General features: G+C 44.1%; 1 protein-coding gene across 6 annotated transcripts in view; it reads right to left on the minus strand.

The window, feature by feature from the left end:
• Window positions 1-19121, minus strand: part of dock9b (dedicator of cytokinesis 9b) — a 60094-nt gene that overhangs the window by 28476 nt on the left and 12497 nt on the right. For 2 of the 6 annotated variants that reach the window (XM_086220306.1, XM_086220054.1), the window contains exons 1-5: window positions 18066-18637; window positions 9325-9441; window positions 4053-4142; window positions 2332-2414; window positions 42-111 (exon numbers count right to left, since the gene is read on the minus strand). In XM_086220306.1, coding sequence (XP_086076432.1) covers window positions 42-111; window positions 2332-2414; window positions 4053-4142; window positions 9325-9441; window positions 18066-18227 — 522 coding nt within the window. In that variant the 5' untranslated portion in view covers window positions 18228-18637. Of the gene's footprint in view, window positions 1-41; window positions 112-2331; window positions 2415-4052; window positions 4143-9324; window positions 9442-12436; window positions 12650-18065; window positions 18639-19121 lie in introns of those variants that run through there. The other 4 variants (XM_086220132.1, XM_086220470.1, XM_086220219.1 and 1 more) reach the window with 3 other exon arrangements.

The raw sequence follows: 19121 nt of genomic DNA on the forward strand, positions 1-19121 counted from the left end.
GCGTGGCATAAATTAAAAACACGACACTTTATCGGTTTTACCTCGTCTTTTTCCACATCTTCATCCACTTCGAACAGGTGAGCGGCCAGTTTCTCCGGTCGTGATATCTTACTGGAAAAACAAACAAACAAACACAATGAAACACAATTTAAACTCCCCTTTCAGTTTGGGGATTTTCAGTTTTTTTTATGAATGGTGGACTTTTTGGTCATTTTCGTCCAGTCCGTGCGAGGGTTAAACAAACGTGATTAATGTCTGTTTAATCCTTTGACTTTTCAGACAAAGAAAAACCAGCTGTTTCCAGCATCGGTGCCGTGCTATCGTTACTCTCCTCCTGATTTTATATTTAGTTCGCAGATATGTGAGTTGATATAAGAGGAAACGAATGTTTACCCGACTGGGAAAGACGTTGTCGCAGAAAAAGGATGAGTTTTTAAGCCTCGGAAAAGTAGGACGGCTCGACGCTGCAACCAAAGGCATTTTGCTTCTCTAATGGGGGAAACATATTTAATTATTCCAATGCTATAATTAATCCTGAAAGTTATGTCTGATAAACTGGCAGGTTTTACATCATTTATTTGCTCTGAGCACTTTTTTTTTTTTTTTTTAAAAAGCGCATAAAGATTTGAAGTTCACTCAGAGGGGAAAAGCTTTTCCAGTTTAAGTGCTGCAGCAGCTCAACCCTCAGAAGGACAGTTTGCTCTTTGAACTGTGCGAGACCCAACCTGCTCTGGGGAGCGACTAGGATAACAATGTCAAGGCCGAGGCCAGCTGGGCTCGTCTTGTTTTTATTCGACGACGTCTTAAACATGACGCAGAACATCTGTAAAGTGCATTCCTTTCCTTGAGGAACGCGGCTCACCCATAGATGTGGACATGGCCGGCGTGACCTCTCTTATTTTTGGAGAAGCTTTCTTTTTTTTTGCCATGTATGGTTGCTGGTAAAAAAAATAAATTAAAAAAAAATATATATATATGAATATGTGCTCTTGAATTTTTGTTTTGTGTTATACAGATAACCAGAAATACGCTCTGATTGTCAATGCGCTCGTGTGTCCATGAAGTTCCTCAGCCCGTCAATCACGAGGTAGCTCAGTCCTACATCCGCCAACCACGGCGCCCTCTAGCTGAGGCTGAGGTAAATCTCGAATATTAATCTACAATCACAAAGGAGCGTTGTCAAACTGGCCGTATAAAGTTTATAAAAACGTTACGATAAGAACCTATTGGAGGTACAAAATAAAAACGGTCGTAAATTAGACTGTGGCGCGGCGTATCGAAGATATTAAATAGAACAGATCAGAAAAACGCAGGACTGATGATAAAACTCATATCAGTGGCGATTTTCTATTTCACTCTTGATTTGACCATAATTTAATAAAAGAAGATGTTGCTGTAGTGAACAAGACTCTAAACTATAGACTGAAATTTATTCATGTCTGCTGGGGTTGTAAATCAAGTGGGAGAGAGTCCGTTTTTTCCATTCTTTTTCTGTTGCCAGCTTCAGTTGTCAGACCCAACGTGCCAGCCCGGTTGTTTTAAACCCTATGTGAGCTCAGCCAAGGACACATGGATTTACACCCTTGTAGGATTTCCCGTCGCTGATACCAATCAAGAGTGGGCCCAGAATAGCGCCTCTTATCCTTGAGGAGGGAGAAACATAGGAAGACTCCTATTGTCTCGATGTTGGTTACAGTTCAGACACGTTTCTAGGCTTCTGGTTAAAACATTCACAGGGCTGTAAACAACGCCGCGCGCGCTACGCAGCGGGGCGAAGGAGAGCGGGTGCTGACCAGTCCATATATTTACAAAGACCATAAGGAGCTACATTTTAATCATCGGTGCCATTTTTTAGGCAAGAAAAAAAGCGCAAATCGCTTTCATTTAATGATCTCGAAGGGGAAATTAGGTGATTTTGCATTGCACTTTTATTAGAAGGAACCTCTAAAGTAGTAGTCAATGTTATGTAATGGAATAGAAGCTTGATGTTTCATCCCTGGTTTTGGTCAAGATATAAAAGGATGAGGAACTTTGGTTTTATTTTATTCCATTAGCATTTCAACAAAAGGAAACAACTGCACGTGTTGCTGTCCATCAAAAGCGTGTGTCTGTTTCAGGAGGAAGTGCTTTTTTAGTATCAGTGTCTTTTCGACGAATAAAAACTTGATTTACACTTTCAGCATTACAAAATGGCAGCAGCGGGTTAGGACAGAGGGAATGTTTCACTCTAAAATAATAAAAGAATGGTCTGGTGACTTATGAGTACAGCTGACACACACACACACACACATACACACACACACACATACACACACACACACACACACTCACTTTGGGAGCTGACGGAAGTCTCCGGAATACTCCTCATACTTGTAGTTGACCACATGCCAGTCCGACTTGTAGGTTTTGATGCACTGAGGAGGCAGAAAGTGGAGAGCGAATAAGGAAAAGTACTTTCACGCAAAGACCAGATCGGGTTCAGGTTCAGTTTTGTGTAAAACCAGCAGAGAAAAAGGATTTTGAAAAGCCAAGGAGAGGCAGGAAGGAGCCCAGAGAGAGCGAGTACATTCAACTACATTCACTTGTTGAATTAGTTAACACAATCATTTTCCACGGATATGGAACTTGTCAAATGTGTTGTGAAGGTCTTTTTGCATTAAAATGCTTTTTATATTACTTGAGTGACACTTTTATTTCAGGAAGGAATCTGAACACTTCTTCCACCACTGGAACTGAAGAAGGTTTGACCACAAAAAACAACATTATTCTTATTGTACGTCAGTTAGCGGGAAACACAGGTCGAGCGCGTGTCTGAAGCTCCGGCACAGACGGAAGGAGCTTAAACCCCGACATGACAGCCGTCTAGTTTATGAGCTCGGAGTTTTGAGGTTAGACTTACTTTTGCTTTCATGGTCAGTTAAAATGATTTTCAGCTGTCGCAGTGCAAAGCTGATGAAACTACCAGCAAAATAGCTTCCCACGCGTTTAAAAACGCGAGAGGTACCGACGGGGACGCCTCCCTGCTCTGCGCTCGCCTGCGAAACCGGCGGGAAAACGAGAAAGTTGAACCACATTCCTTTATCTAAGAGTTACGTGAATAAAGGCTTCCCGCTGCAGTGTTAAACAATGCACAAAATGAATACCTCGGTTTGCAGGAACGTCAGAAACACATAAAAACAAAGCAAAAAAAACAAAAAACCTCGACGGAATATATCGAATATATGAGCGGGAAGCAAAAGACGAGTAGAGAGGAAAAGAAAATATGAATAAATATAATAACGAAGGAATATGGCGCCTTAGACTTCCTGTCCAATCTATTCATCGTGATTATTTTTACAGATTAGTGTAAATTTACTCAGTAATTCACACGTCGTATATCCGTATAACATTTAACATGGGTTTTTTATTATTATTATTATTATTATTTGAAACAACCTCTGAGTTCAGGTGATGATTTTTGCTCTAAGTGAACTGTAAGCATCGCTGCTGTTGTAACAGCGGGGTTTTTGTTAATATTTCTAAGGTCTCAACGTCCCATCAGGCCACACGGAGTCTCCAGATGTAACGATGATGTCATCTCTAGCTGCAGCCGCCAGGGGACTACATCCTCTATCTGTTACTATCAGGCCGCACCCAAACCGACTCAAACAAACTCTGAACCATCAATGAACTGTGGACACCATCTGTGGCTGAGTATTCAGGAAAACACCGGAGGGTGGGGAACGCGGGCGAAAGTTCATTCCGAGGCCAACATTTTTGACCTGCGGCGTGTTTTCTTTTCCCCTGGCGGTTAACACTTTTCTTTTTGGGTCTTAAATCAAATCAGCTCAGTTTTTTATTCATAAACAAATCAAAAGAAGTCGTCCTGCATGTATGAACTTGACGGTTCACGGAGTGTGAGAACCGCTCGGATTCTGCGCTAAGAACGGACACGAACCACCTGTGGAAGTAAAGGAAATGTAGCTGCAGCCAAATAAGAAAAAAAAAACAACAGTCAAGATAGAGGGATGAAGAATTGACAAAGCAGGCTTGTGTCCATGTGTTAGTTTTACCTCTTGGACAAACAGCGAGTGAGCTTCTTTTTCAGCAGTTTCTGGAACAGTGGAGAACAGAGTCCTGCCCTGGCGCCTCAGAGTGGAGATCTGAAGGAGAGAAACACGCCATGATACCCGCCGCTTGCCGCTCTTTTCGCCGATTACATTTTTAGTGAGCACCCGTATCGTTAGCTGTTCGGAAAAAAAAAAAAAAAACTCTTGCAAAAACAAACAAACAAACAAAAACACTTGCAAAAACAAACAAACAAACAAACAAACAAAAACACTTGCTGCCTGGAAATCTCATCCGACCAGACTGCAGGAAGTCACAAATCCTGCAGCCCCCCTCTGAAAACTCACAAATTTTAGTCTTCAAAATAAGACGCCACGAAATTGAGCTTCAGTTAAAAAGGCTGTAACGCACACGACGATCTCCTCTCCTATCGTTTACTGTTCTACAACTTCTGCAACACATCCAGTGACTCTTCGGGTCAGAACTTTGGACACGAAACCTTTTCATGATTCGTTACTGCCAAAACCCAAGCAGTGTAACATATATATTTTTAAAGTTATCAGACTTTCTCACCATTAAATGATTTCATACAGAAAAAGAAGTAATTTTAACGGTATAAATACTACAATTCTACCAAGGAGACGCTGTAATAACTAACATTTATCGGTTGTAAGTGTTCCTGCTGCTGTTATGCTAGCCGTTGCGCTAATTCCTGCGTGCATAAAGTGATGCTACTGCTGAATGTGTTAACAATTTTAGCAACTGCGCAAAGTGTGTGTGTGTGTGTGTGTTTGCGTGTGCGCACGAGTGTCTGAACTTCATTAAGAACCCTTCAGCGGTTTAACCGAAGAATCACCGACTGGGGAAATGGAGCACGAGCCTCCCAGCTCTAGCATCCAGTATTCCCAAAATGACGGAAATCCTCCTTTTTAATGGAGTCTGAAACCATCTGAAGTCAGATGAGATGAAAGACCGACAGAGAAATAAGTGACAGAGAGAAAAACAGAGGAGGAATCCACAGCGGCGGAGCAAAAAAAAGGGCACCTCTGGGCATCGAGACAGTCGGACCGGCAAATCCTCCCAACGCCGCTCACCATCTAGTGTTCTGATTTCCTGCACAGGAAGAGAGCAGCACAGTGACCTAGTTTGGTCCTGGATCTCTTCTATCTCTTACCCTGACAGTTATTGACCGCCTGGCCCATTTGTGACACTTGGCTCTCGAGGCGGCTATCAAGGATGAGTCGGTTAAAAAAAAAAAAGCTCATTCATCACATTTAATCCGTTGAAGAAGCCAGGGAGGCGTGAGGAATCACATCTCACTGGTTCTTCAGGGTGGTTTTGGTTACAAAAGGACTGGATCGCTCTCGCCGACTTTTAGTGCTTCGCTCTCTCTCTGTTAAATATTAACGAAGGCGTGAGAGGGCTTTCCACCCTCTAAACTTCCGGTGATGTCAGAGGATTCCTTCTCTGATGATTCCCTGTGATCAAAAATTGAAATAAAGCGATCACGGCGGAATGTTTGTTCGCCGATCAGCAGAGGAGTTGTTCCAACGGAAAGGCGCAGCTGTACGTGTCATAACAACGACGGGGGGCTAAAACTGACACGATCAGAAACATAAATAAATAATGACGACCTCAGAGAAACACAAGAAGGAATAAAGGAACGAACTTGCTTGAAAGTAACTAAAATATGCGCAGAAATGGAAAGATGAAGGAGGGAGTTCTGTAGGGAGGGTTTGATTGCTAACGCCTGAATAGACACACGGGATGCAACAATAAAGAAAACTGTATAAAATGAGCAAAATAGCAAAAAAGAGAAAGGCATGTAAACAAAAATTTAAAAAAAGCATTTTGGATGATTAACGTGAAATCTAGTGAGGAGTCAGACAGCATAATTCCAACAAGGAAGTGACCTGGATAGAGAATGTGAGCATCATCGCCTGACATAAGTCTTGCGGGTCATCAGGAAGCTACTAACTAAAATATTAATACCAGTCCTGATCCAGGATCTGCAGTCTGAGCCACATCACTTTCAAAAGTTAATCACTTGTTCTTTGTAATAAAGTCTTTCCACTGAAATCCTGATGAGAGATTCTCCATACAAGAAAGGCAAATAAAAACCAACAGCAAGCCGTTGTTAACTTCCAATTCATAACGGTTCTGGTATGTGACCGACACACACACACACACACACACACACACACACACACACACACACACACACACACACACATGCAGCCTGTTAATTGGACCAGTCACCCTCAGAGCCTGAAGGACAACCGTGTCAATCAAGTGCAAGCCAGAACTGCTGGCTGCCAATTAACAGCATTCCTTTCACCGTCATTAAACCAGAGCTGTGATGGCTTCCACTGGCTGGAGCAGCAAGGTCCCAGAGGCAGGACGGGACAGGGCGGGACAGGACAGACGGGCTGATGCCAGGTGCTACTTCCTCTCCCTCCACCATGGTTACAGTGGTTCAGGATAGGGGGAGGGAGAAAGATGGAAAGATGAATGACCAGTTCACCCGTTTATCTCTCCCTCGAATCTGAATGAATGGACATGAACAGCAACTCTTCATATATGTGTGTGTGTGTGTGTGTGTGTGTGTGCGCGCGCACATGCAAGACCCCTATAACCAGTTGCCCCCCCACCTTCTCCCTCAGCTTGGTGATGTAAAACATATGGTAGGTTAGACAGATGGATGGACTGTGTCAGGCCAGGCGTGTGCGTGCGCACACACACACACACACACACACACACACACACACACACACACACACACACCACACACAGTTCTGGGCAGTTCCTAGTGGCTGTGTGCTGCAGACAGCCTTGTAATGAAAACCACTCATCATCCACTGATTGGGGGAACGGCCTGGACTCCACACTTCCCAACACATGCTCTTATTTCTACCGATGTTTCTTCCTTTTTTTTTTTAATTCTCTCCGTCGATTTAATTTGAAGATCGCAGCCTTGTACATACACACGCTCAGCTAGCGCGGTATTTTGTGAGTTTCCTCGACGCAGACACTCAGAGACGGTTCGGGTTTATAGCGGCAATCCTCCCCACCGCCCGCCGCCCCTGTGCAACGAAGTCATTTGTCGCGAATGTCATTCATCGAGAGAATGATTGTTGTCTCTTAAAAAAGTGTTCTCAATGCGTTTTACTTTGAAGTACGCTGTGGAGCATTAGACTTTACTTTTTTAGTGTTTTTTTTTTTTTACATGAGTATCTACTTCTACTTGAACGTGTGTACTTATGCCATCTCTGTCAGTACTTTGGTATCGGTACCTGTTGTAGGTATTGGAGATATCGGACAGCAACACCAACAACATCTAGAGGTGCAGAAACTAAGAATTCATTCATTTCATTATTTTATGATTTTATTTTTGTGGGATCAAATTCAGTATGAAGACTGTTAGAAATTGGTTTCACTGGTTTTCAGAACTTTCCCAGTAAAGTTAAGTAACAACAATAACGTGATGAACTAGAGGTGCTTTGTGAGTGACGTGCAACGCAGACGGGCGAAGGGGTTTCACCTTCACATCCCGCTATCAGGTGGGAACAGCCTGCAGTGTGTGTGTATGTGTGTATGTGTGTGTGTGTGTGTGTATGTGTGTGTTGCATGTGCTTGGCTCTCACTCTCCAGGGTCCTTGCTTCACCAGCACACCTGCTCTGCTTTCTATTGTCAGTTCACCTGCCTGCCATCAGCTCATCATCTCCAAACTCGTCTTTAATTTCAGTCCCCGTGTGACCATTCAGCTAAACAGCTCTTAGTATTTTCCCTTTGTGTGTGTGTGTGTGTGTGTGTGTGTGCTTTTGTGCTGGTTCTACTGTAGTTCCTCCTGTGTCGCTCTTCCTCCTTTGTGTTCCCTCATCTACATGCGCCACATCGGGCCCCGTCTGCCTTCATCTTCAGCAGTCTGCTCCTGGTTCACCAGACGGCCCGTCCACAACCTCAGCCAGCCGCCTCACTCGCCCTGCTGCCCTATCTCTGCTGCAGCCAGACTCCACCACACAGACCCCCCCCCCTTTTTTTTTCTCCTTAAATAATCTCACTTACTACCAAACTGTCTGAGTATGCATTTGGGTCTTAGACACAACTGTTACATAATCTTGGAGAGCTGCAGCACCAGCTGTGTGTGTCCCCTTCCGTTAGCGTGTGATGTCACACTTCAGTGTTTGTTAGCTTGATTCGAAATCAGCGTCCATGTTTGACGCTCGGCTACATCAACAGAGAGGCAGCCGTCGGCCACATCGGTCTTCTCGACACGTTTCTGATCGCATTAATAGATTGCTTTAAAGGTCCTATGGCGTGAAAGTGTATTATGGTTGTATTTTTTTGCTAAAAATTCAACGTAGACACTGGATATCGCACACCAGAGCTCGCAGCTCATCAAATAACAACCTCCTAATTTTTATATGATTGTTCTCAACTTCATTGAAAGAACCCCCCTGAATGATATCAGTGTGTTGTGGGGATCTATGTCAAACAGGCATTTCTGCAGCACCACAATATTTAATCTAAAGTGGCATTTTCACAAGCGTCTCTTGAAGAGGCCGTGTTGAAATCTTGATTAATATTTGATTAAATGTGCGACCGAATGTTAGAAGCGGCAACTAATCCGCTAACACCAGCATCAACCCACCCACACGTAGCTTTCGTCGACACTGAGGTAGAAAGTCCGTGTGACACATGCGTTCGATTCCTGGCTGCAACCACAAGATGCTGGTTTACAACAAACAGCTAACACACAAGTTAGTTTTTTGTCGCAGTGTAGCTTTCCATCGGCCACTGACTGTCTGCTTCATGATGCTACCGTGGAGCTAACGGGCTACTAACTGCTATGTTTATGAGCAAGTTATCTATCTAATCTTTTACTATTGTTTTAACTGACATCTGAATTTGTCTTATCATGTCTTCTTATGTTACTGTGATTCTTTGTTTTTTTTTTGTTTTTGCTGTACCGCATTTAGCACAAAATCAAAACAATATCCAATCATTTTTTTAGACTTCACAACAACATTTCTTTATATCGCTCGCGTTTAAGGTGCTGATGTTAAATTTACAAGCAAGGATGTTCAATAACGGTCGCATTCTGCTGACAACAAAAGAAAGACCAAACCAAACCCAACCAAAATGTCAACCGGGTGACGTCCACTTCCTGGTAGTCCTTGACGAGCGCCAACAAAACTGGGTCCAAGGTCAGCCCTGTCTGAGTCTGCCAAAATATACCTGCCGGTCTCAAAAATGACCCCCCATGTGCATTTTACCTGAAAGTCATCCGGAGGGAACTGCAGCATGTCCCGTAGAACGTCACTGATGATCTGGGTTTTCCTCTGGATGAGCACATTTTCATAGTCCAGAGGTTCTATAATCTTCGGTTTCACCTAAAGGAGCAAAAAACAAAATGAAAAGGAGGTCAAACATCTGGAAAAGTGGATGACCTACAGCTTGGTCATATTCTCCCCCAGCTGTTTTTGCTCTTTCCTTAATGGTTTGTGAACCTTGAGCCATTTACATAGAAATAACGCCACGTTATCTTCCCCTGATGCAAGACAACATGCTCTCTAGTGCCACCTGGTGGATGCAGGAAGTGATATTTGCCCCACAGCGCGAGTCTTCACCGCTGTGCGATGGTTACCCTTTCCCTTGAAGGGCACGGTTGGGTTATGGTCCGCTTCTCGTGTCCTCCGGCTTTAATTTGAGCTCAAGCACGAAAAGGAGCCAAAGTTTCACCCTGTTAGCTCTTTTAGCGCAAATAAACACACATGAAATGAGGGTGTGGGTTTATACGGAGTCGTAGGATGAGTTACACTGAGAGAGTCCGGGGTATTCAAACTGTCTGGACAAGTTGCCATTGTTCTTTCATAGAGAAACTGGTTGACAGCTACAGCATCTACGCTAAGGACAGGGAGGGATGGACGGATGAGTCTGTGAGTCATTGTACCAGTCACTATGTCATGAGTTCCAAACCTGAACAAAGACAGAGGCCCTCGCAGCTTAAATCGCTGATAAATGGCAGCAGTCCCTTCAGGATTATTCCTAAAGCTTAAGTCTAACAGTGAGGGCATTTACACATTCACGCTCCACCGCAGAGGTAAGACAGTGAGGCTCAGCTCATGATCGAACTGATATTAAACTCCTCGTGCGCCGCAGATGTAACATTCCCCAACAGGAAACACACGAGAGATTCCTCCAGCATGTCCTCCCTCAAATAGCCCCGCTACGAGAACACAAAGCTTGACATATGACACGCATGTGTGTCTGCAGATTAAAACTGGAGGGACTTTGATCTATTTAGAGATGAACTAAGACAGAAATTCATGGAAATACCGCAGATTCTTGACGCTCGACATCGGGCTGGAGCAGAACTCACGCATCTGTAGGGATATTTTAAGTTAAGGACACCTGTGACGATACGGCGAGCTCCAACTGGACGGATGAGAGAAAGCAAGGCTTGTCGAGCCTGATGCGCTGCAGCGCGAAAAGAAACACACAACAGCTTTCGCAGAGCTTACACACCTCTAACATCACATTACCATTATTACCATCCGCAAACTGTATTACAGATAATTGAGGGAAGACTAAATTTCATCAGGCCTCTGGTTTGTTAATTGTAGCTGCTATAAATAGCTGCCAGACGGCTGCTCTGGTCTCATCTGAGGGACTAAGACAGCGCATCCTTCTGGTTTTCTGTCTGATGAACTGCTTCAGGCTTATAAGTACACTCCTTGTATTGTGTGAGGAACCGGTTCCAGTTTTAGGGCGCCAGACCAGGATTAACAGTTCCTGTTGGTCCTCAAATTGTGCCGATGCCTGTTTCTTTTTTACTTCCACTGGGTCTTTTGCTATATTCGACTGTCTGCTTCGTCCTTTAAACTCTGTAATTTTCATCCCATCCAAAACAAGAGATCACCAAATACAAGATTTAATTCCCTCCGCCTCTCTAATGAATGTCGTAACTGTAGTATAAACTTTTTACACATGCAAATGATTAATTAAAGGAGTGTGTACATCAACTCGAGGCTGAAGATGGACATGGAAACTAGGCTTGTGCACATGCATGCACACATTTACAGCATGAAGGACCCAGAACCAACAGAAAAGAAGAATATTTCTGCATCTGGTTCCTGCTGTGTCAAACCACTTAAATAATGCAGCTTTATACGACAAAAAAGAAGCACAAACAAAAACAGAAAACTACGCTGGCTGCTCTGGAGTTTATGATCAAAACAATAAATGAACAAATGAAATATAGATTAAAAAAAATACATTTAAAAAGTTCTTAAGTGTTCGATAAATTACAATGAATATATAACAGGTGTTACTGTTAGCATGCTTACAAATTCTCAACGATAGCAACGTGTTTTTTGTAGCTTGTTAGCATAGCAGCATTCGTTTATAGCACTGAGCGCAGGTACATGGAGGTCTAATCAGGATCACGTTTTTACAATTAAGTCTCGTGAAAATGAATTTTGTGAGAAAATGTACCTTGCAAACCCGTCGGGGATTAAAAGTTCATCGCTCAGCATCTCTGCGCACTGCTAAATTGTTTCATTGCTCAGGCTCCATCGCGGCGAGGCGTTGACGGCGATCCAGATTATTTGGATTAACCTCTTGGTCAGGGTCCAATGAACACATCATAAACTCAGGCCAATTACACCGGCTGACCATTTTGACTTGGCATATAATCCTCTTGATGATGTCATGAAAATATCCCCTCCATATCTCTTAGTCCTTTGGATGTAAAGATCATCCGATAAGTGGAAAATCGCCGGTTCTGGTTTCCAACTGGACTGTTGCCATTCAGAACAGAGAGGAATAGCAGCAGCAGCAGCTGAGAACTATTAAGAGAAGCTGATAAAGACGTGGTTGTAAAGTTCTCAAAGGTAAAAAAAAAATAAAAAATCTCTTTCATAATTGTGTCTATCTAGTAACCGTGGCTCATTGATCAAACTATACTAAAATGCGGCACTGAATTGGAAGCTCTACTTCTAAAAACGCTCCTTTTTTGTTTGCTTTTTCCGCAAAAGCATTTATACAACAAACTCTTTGCAGCGAATTTGCGACCAACTTGTCAAACTCCTTGACTCAATGAGGTACAGGAAGAGTTAATGAACAAAGGGAGCCACAAGTGCCCCATTTCCTAAAAAAAGATCAACATTCAACCCCCTGGAGAGGTATACCCAGAAGCTACTATTTCCCATTTCCGTCCGAAGCCTTTAAAAGAAAAAAAAAGGGGGGGGGGGGATCTTCAAAGCTGCTCTTGAAAGGGGATCTACGAGACTTAAATGTGTTTAAACAGTCAGATCAGATCTGGTTTCACATGATTAGAGAGAAATGTAAGTTTAGGTGTGTCAAAGAAGGAAGACGCAGACTTACCGCTGCCACCTGTGAGCCAGCCTCCACCTCTGCTTCAATCTCAGCCAAACTCTTGTACTGCTGGGGTGACTCTATCACCATCTCCCTTCTAGGAGCTTTGCCTGTCCGGCCCTGCATCCTGGTCCAATCCTGTTGTGTGTGTGTGTGTGTATGTGTGGCTTAAGATCAGGTGTAAATCTTAGTGCAGCTACACCGCCATGGCAGAAAGTTGCCTGCAGTGTGTGACGTCCAGTGAGATTCCCTCTCTAGTCAATCATGATAGCCTGGCCTCTCTCCCTCTCCCTCCCTCCCTCTCTCTCTCTCTCTCTCTCTCTGTCTCTTGCTCACAGAGGGCTCGGGCCCCTCCCATCCTCACAGCTGTGCATCCGTGTGTGTACAGTATGTGATGTGTGTGTGAGGGAGGGGAACCAACCACTCCTCCGGAGCCCTGGGAATCACGCTGTCCTGTGCCTGCTCCACCTGCCTGAGTGTTGAAAATGGAATGTAAAGTCGAAAAAAGTAGTAGAAGAAGAAGAAGAAGAAAAAACGGGGGGAGTAAAAATAACTGTTACCAGATGCAGTAACAGTATTTGGATACTCTTCTGATAAAGTTCTACTCCCCGTTGATATTCTTGTTTCTGTTCCTGCACTGCATCCGTTGCAGCAGGCACCCACAGCGGGGTCTGTTTAAACACACTTCGCCTTATCCGGCTCATGGGTGCAACACACACACACACACACACACACACACACACACACACACACACACACACACACACACACACACACACACACACACACTCCAGCTGCTCCAGGAACAGTTTAGAATAACCTCTTGTCTGTCCATCCACTCATCGCTCTCCTTTAATCTCAGCGAGACAGGCGCCTCAGCTCAGCTGTTTTCTACTGGTGATGACATTTAAAGTTTCTGGGTGAGGGATTACTCTGATGCAAATACAAGTTACACCCCCCCCCCCCAAAACAAACAAACAAACAAAAAAAAACGTGCCAATGTTTACAAGCCACTGAATCTTTCTGACTCAACAAGCACGATTAATAAACCATCCAATTATCTCTGTGGGTAGACAAGTTTTAAGCTCCCTCATGCACATTAGAGGGAGAGGGAGAGCGAGGGGGGGGGGGGGGCGACGCGCCGCGGGTACGAGGACGACGGCGACGACTTCAAAAGCCCGTCATCTCTGCAGTTTTCATCGCTCCTGACAAAATGTAGCACAAAGACAGGCAAGGTTGTGGTCGTGTGTGTGCGTGTGTGTGTGTGTGTGTGAATTTTTTTTTGTACGGCAAGGTTCTCTGATGTGCTCGTCATTTGCATAACTTGTTTTAACTGTACTCTCTTCAAAGGGGCTTCTTTTAAAAACACAGGAAATTTGAAAAAATAAAGGACTATTCCACTTTGCCAGGGTTATTGGGGGCTATGGAAAAGGTTGGGTTAGAGGGGAAAACGTGTAGTATGATATGAGTATGGCATTCTTGAAGTAATTGTACATAGAAACACTATAGGAATACTGAATCCACATTTGTAGCCATTCCAACAATTAAAAGTTTCTTCGCAGTGATTTATTATAAGTACACTTGTACTATCGTTCAATATGTAGTTGCACATTGTACTTTTACAACCACAACTACACTTTCGTGGGGTTTGACCTGGCAACCCTCTGGTCCCAAGCTCGCTTTTCTAAACTTTAGGACAATTTACACATGGAGTCTCGCCCAAAACAATTACCCACAATTCCTTGTTCAATAGAAGACATGGACTTCAGAGCACTAGCTCGTCGCTATGTGGTGAAAGAATTCTGCTCCGTTATCTTCTCAGTCCAACAAACTTAATTCACATCAAATTGCAGGTGTGGTTCATCGATTCCGAACGTCAAGACAAACCCAACGCCTCAGTTTTTCAGGGTCCAAATCGAAACATTCTGAAATATTCTGATAATACGGCTCTAATTCTTCCTCTGTGTTCTGAGCCTTGTGTAATAACACGTCACTATCGTCTCTGTCCTCAACCTCAACCGTGTCTTTAACAGTTTGTTCCCATCAGAGCACTACTACTCACTGCTAAAGTACTCTTTTGTGGCAGTAAATCTGAGATTAATCGGATATTTGCCGAGGCGATTGTCATCTGCATGTGTAGTGAAGCGTTTAGCTTCAACGGATTAAAGTGAGCAGGCAAAAATGCAGATGGAGCAGAGAAAAACTCAAAAGTGCAATTTTTTTGGGTACTTTTACATACTTTTACTTGATTAAATAGGTCTAATATCTATCTACTTTTACCGGCCTTTTTTTTTTCTTACAGAAATATCTGCACTGTTCCTCGAGTAGTGAAATTGTGTACTTTGTTGCTTCTGCTTACGCGTAACCAAACCACTGTATATACACCATGTTGATGTGAACACTTTTAAAAGCAGAACTCTGGATCTGGTTGTTGGCAAATGTAAGAGAACTGGTGCCACAATGCTGCATTAAGTGTGTTAAAGCTGGCGATACTAAGCGGGGAAACAGTGTGTGTTCTACATCTCAATGCTAGGCATCTCTCTCTTGGACTGGGCCTCAGTGACGGCGTCACCATCTCAGCGTGATAATTTGCCCCTTGTCAAAGCCCTGGCTGCTCTGAGGTCATCTCGCTTCATTCAGCCGCATCTCTGGAGCCCTCCCGCACCATCCCGCTCCCCAGAGCCGAAGCCAGTGCCATGCCAGGAATGTGTGTACGTTGGGTGAAGGGAGCGTAAATCGGTTCACAGGGCTGAGAGCTGGACGTAAACACCGTCAGAGAGGAGAAGCAGGAAGTGGGGAATGATGTTGTCTCACATTACTTGAACCCTTTCAAAACACGCGAGCCTTCCACACCCTTCCCAAGAGTCCCACACATATGTAGACGTTGAACGTCACACACGTCTGTTGAGGATTACGCAAGAGGAGGTTGATGTAATGTTTGGGAGCTAACCATCACTACAGGCACCCCGGAGGGGGGGGGGGGGGGGGGGGGGGAGTGTGAGGGTGTTGCCTGAAAAGAAGCAAACCTCCCTTTTTTTTCTTTACTGATCTGCTAAACACACACACACACACACACACACACAAACACACACACACACACACACACTATGAATGATCAGCAGAGAGAGCCGCAACAAAGTAATAAAATGCTAAATATTGTATCATCTCAAAGAGGAGCTCACGGCGCCTCGCGGCCAACGTTCAACTGCAGCAAGTGCAGGTATAGCATGAGAAAACATGTGGGACGAGTTAAATGTGATATGTGAGAGGAGAGTTCCTGGAGTCGCTATGATGTCAGAGCTCTCAGAGGTGCTGCTGAAAGTCCCTGCCTGGGATTACTCCATAGGAACAAAATGAAGATCCCACACACACACACACACACACACACACACACACACACACACACACACACACACACACACACACACACACACACACACACACACACACACACACACACATTCATTGATTCAGCCATTCTTCTGTTTTCCTACAAAGGCACCATCCGCTAGAGTACTATAGGAGCTGCTCTAGGAGCTGTTCCAGAGCCTCTAATATTCTATTATGTGGGAATAGAAGGTATAATAAATCAGCCTTTAATACTGTGAAGGAAAACAGAATCTAAATGCCACTTAAGAGGCCCATTAAACCCAGCCGACATTTATCTCATGACAAGCGGCAGAGTCGTAATGTGAGGTCACGGCGGCGTTTAAGAAAGGCAAAACAGGTTGATTCCAATGGAGTTCAAGTCTGACGACGACGTTCCTGCGGCCGATCCAGCAGTGAGTTGTCAGCGCAGCAGCGAGATCCAAAATGAAGGAAGAGACGGGTCTCATTCATGGAACGTTCCAAACACGCTGTGGGACTTTAGTGTATTTTGAAGACTGTAATGTAGTCCTACAGACAGGAAGCAAACTCCCGACATCTGCTGCGTTCCTCCGCTAACTGTCAATCATCTTAGCGTTCATGGACTTTAGGAGCTACACAACAGAAGTTAGGGTCAAGGAGTTATCAGGCATTGCTTCCCTTTCTGTAAGACTAAAATGAGGGCTTAAAAAAAAAAGTCCTTTGTCAGAACAAATTTATGCCTGTTTCATTAACGAACCCTCCTCACATGGATAGGGGATTTAACAATCAGAGAGCGAGGCAGTAGAGCAGCTTGAATGGAACAGCCGATCATGTAAACAAACAGGAGGGCACTGAGAAGCCTGCTTCGGTTTCCTCAGAAACAGAGCATCTTTTGTTGAAACCATGAGCCGGCAAGTCTTTTCTTCTGTGTCCGTCTTTGTGTTTCCTCCTCTACGCCAAACAAAGATGAAGCCGCGCATCAGAGTGAAAGCGAAAGTGGGAAGCATCAGCAGTCAACATCTCCTTGCGCTTCCTTCATGAGGTTTTGATTATCTTTTTTCTTTTAAAAAAAAAAAAAAAATTAATACATGTAGATCCTTATAATTCCTTGAAATATTTGTACATTAATACATTCTCGGCGGTTCCCTTTTCCACCTCGTGATTATTTGTGCAGAATATCGGAGCATTTTTGATGTGGTCCTGCATTTTTATATCCATGAACCTGAAAACAGTCCTCTACTTCCAAACTCTGCTCGTACATTCGACAGTGGCAACGAAAAAAAAAGAAAAACGCATTTCTGACCCGAGGGATCCCTTAAATTCTTAGCCAGGAAATCCGAATCTGCATTTTGGATTTGGATTCTGGATGTTTCAAGCGTTTTCCTTTTTTTTTTTTTTTGGTATAATTTTGGACTATGAATGGAAAGACACAATCTGCTGCGACTGCAGATGTTTTTAATGGCAAAGGGTACGCAAGACAGAACCACAAATGAAGGGTTGTAGAGGAAACGCTGCATCAAGTGATAATGGTTAAGTGAACGTCCTTGACTCAGTGCACGAGAAACCCTACTTAACCTCCTTGCTATTACTGGCTAATGGAGCTAACTTCATGTATCAGTGTCTAATGGAACACGGGCTGAGGCAGGAGGAGGACTTCCCAAACCCCGATTTTACTTGCTCTGAACAAGCGCACATTCTGACACGTATTTTATATCTACTTGTAGCCAAATGTCGAGCTTTTGATGTGTTGCAGCGGCGAATGTACAATTGGGGGCACTGAAAGAAGTACCTCTACATCTAGTTCCTCGGGGGACTCCATTAGAGGGATTATTGGCTAAAATTCTGCTTATCTGTGCAGTAACTCATGTTTAATCCAACAAGTCTGCGCTTCATCTGTAAATTATTCAATCTTTTTTCTTCTTCTTCTTCTTCTTCTTCTTTTTTTTTAACCTCATTTCCATTCTGTAAAAGACATGAAATTAAAAAAAGAAGCCAGTTCTAGCAAGTGATCAAACATAGAGAGCAAAGCATCTGAATATTCTCTTAAAACCCATTTTGGAATAGAATGCAGCTGCGTGGATAAAATGGAAACGTTAATAATTTAGTCTTGATTAGTAATTCCACTAATGATTTTTTTTGTTGTTGTTGCGTATTCTCTTGGCGAATCAGAAAATCTATACAATATTTTGTGAGGGAACAGTTGCGCGGTGGACTCCGCGTCAACGGATTTCAGAAGGGTGGAAAATGATCGGACTTAAAAATGGGAATGATGCTGGTACAAATTCTTTACCAGAGCGGTGGTTGGCATCCAAAGTTGCGATCCCCTCAGACTCACTGTTTCCTCCTCCTCCTCCACAGCCGCCAGGTCCACCATCCCCTTGATGTAGCCACAGTTCCTCTCCAGGATGGAGCGCAGCCCCTCCAACACGACCACGCTGGTGGTGCATCCCATGGTGCCACGGGGGTCTCACTGCCACCATGCAGGAAAAATAATCTCCCGGTTGGACCTTTATTTGCCTAAATGTCAGCTCCAGGTAGCAACCCGACGCGTCTCGGACTAGAACCTGCTTCCCCGCGCAGAAAGTCACCTTTAAGAGTCCTTTGACACTTTCACAGGTGCGCCGACTTCTCTCGGAGGATTTCCATCTACCTTTGAAAGCAAATCGCAGCCCAAGTGTGAATGCTTGTGGGCTGCTGAGTCCAACACTCCTGTGTGCGGCTCAGCGGGGATGGAAGGATGAGCGCCCCGGAGGAGAAAAGCTGCTCATTCAGCCGGAGCAGGGCGTTGACTCTCCGACTCCTCTTCCTTCCTCCTTCTGCTGGGGGATGAGGATGCTCAGACGCTTGCTATTGCTCACTGGTTTGCCTTCTCTCCCTTACTCATGCATGTCACTTTCACTTCTTCACTCTCTTTTTCTCTCACCCAGCAAGCTATCTCCCCTCCTCCCTCCCTCTGTCTCTCTCTCTCTCTCTCTCACAGCTTAGTCATTTCTCTGACTCTGCATGCTTTCTTAAGTGCGTACTGTTACCAACAAAGATACACACACACACAGACTCACCCACACACACACAAACACGCTGCTCAAGACTTTCCCTCCTTTCTCATTCTGCAATTGACGATGCGATTACAAGGGATGCGGTCATCTTTCTGATGTCATTAACATGCACTTGAAAGGCAAATGAAAAAAAAAAAATTGGAATGATTTAACTTCTCTTGACCCGTGTTGCCAGGCCCGCAGCCATTATCGCCATGTGGGACTGTTTCATCAAGCTTGATGCGTCATAGGACAACCAGGACAAAGCTAGCAACCCTCTGTAAATCACCACCCGATCGACACCACACTCT

The sequence above is a fragment of the Aulostomus chinensis genome, chromosome 1 (genome assembly GCF_037954235.1).
Source record: "Aulostomus chinensis isolate RoL2024-O1b breed Wild chromosome 1, RoL_Achi_v1.0, whole genome shotgun sequence".
In the NCBI taxonomy this organism is placed as follows: domain Eukaryota; kingdom Metazoa; phylum Chordata; class Actinopteri; order Syngnathiformes; family Aulostomidae; genus Aulostomus; species Aulostomus chinensis.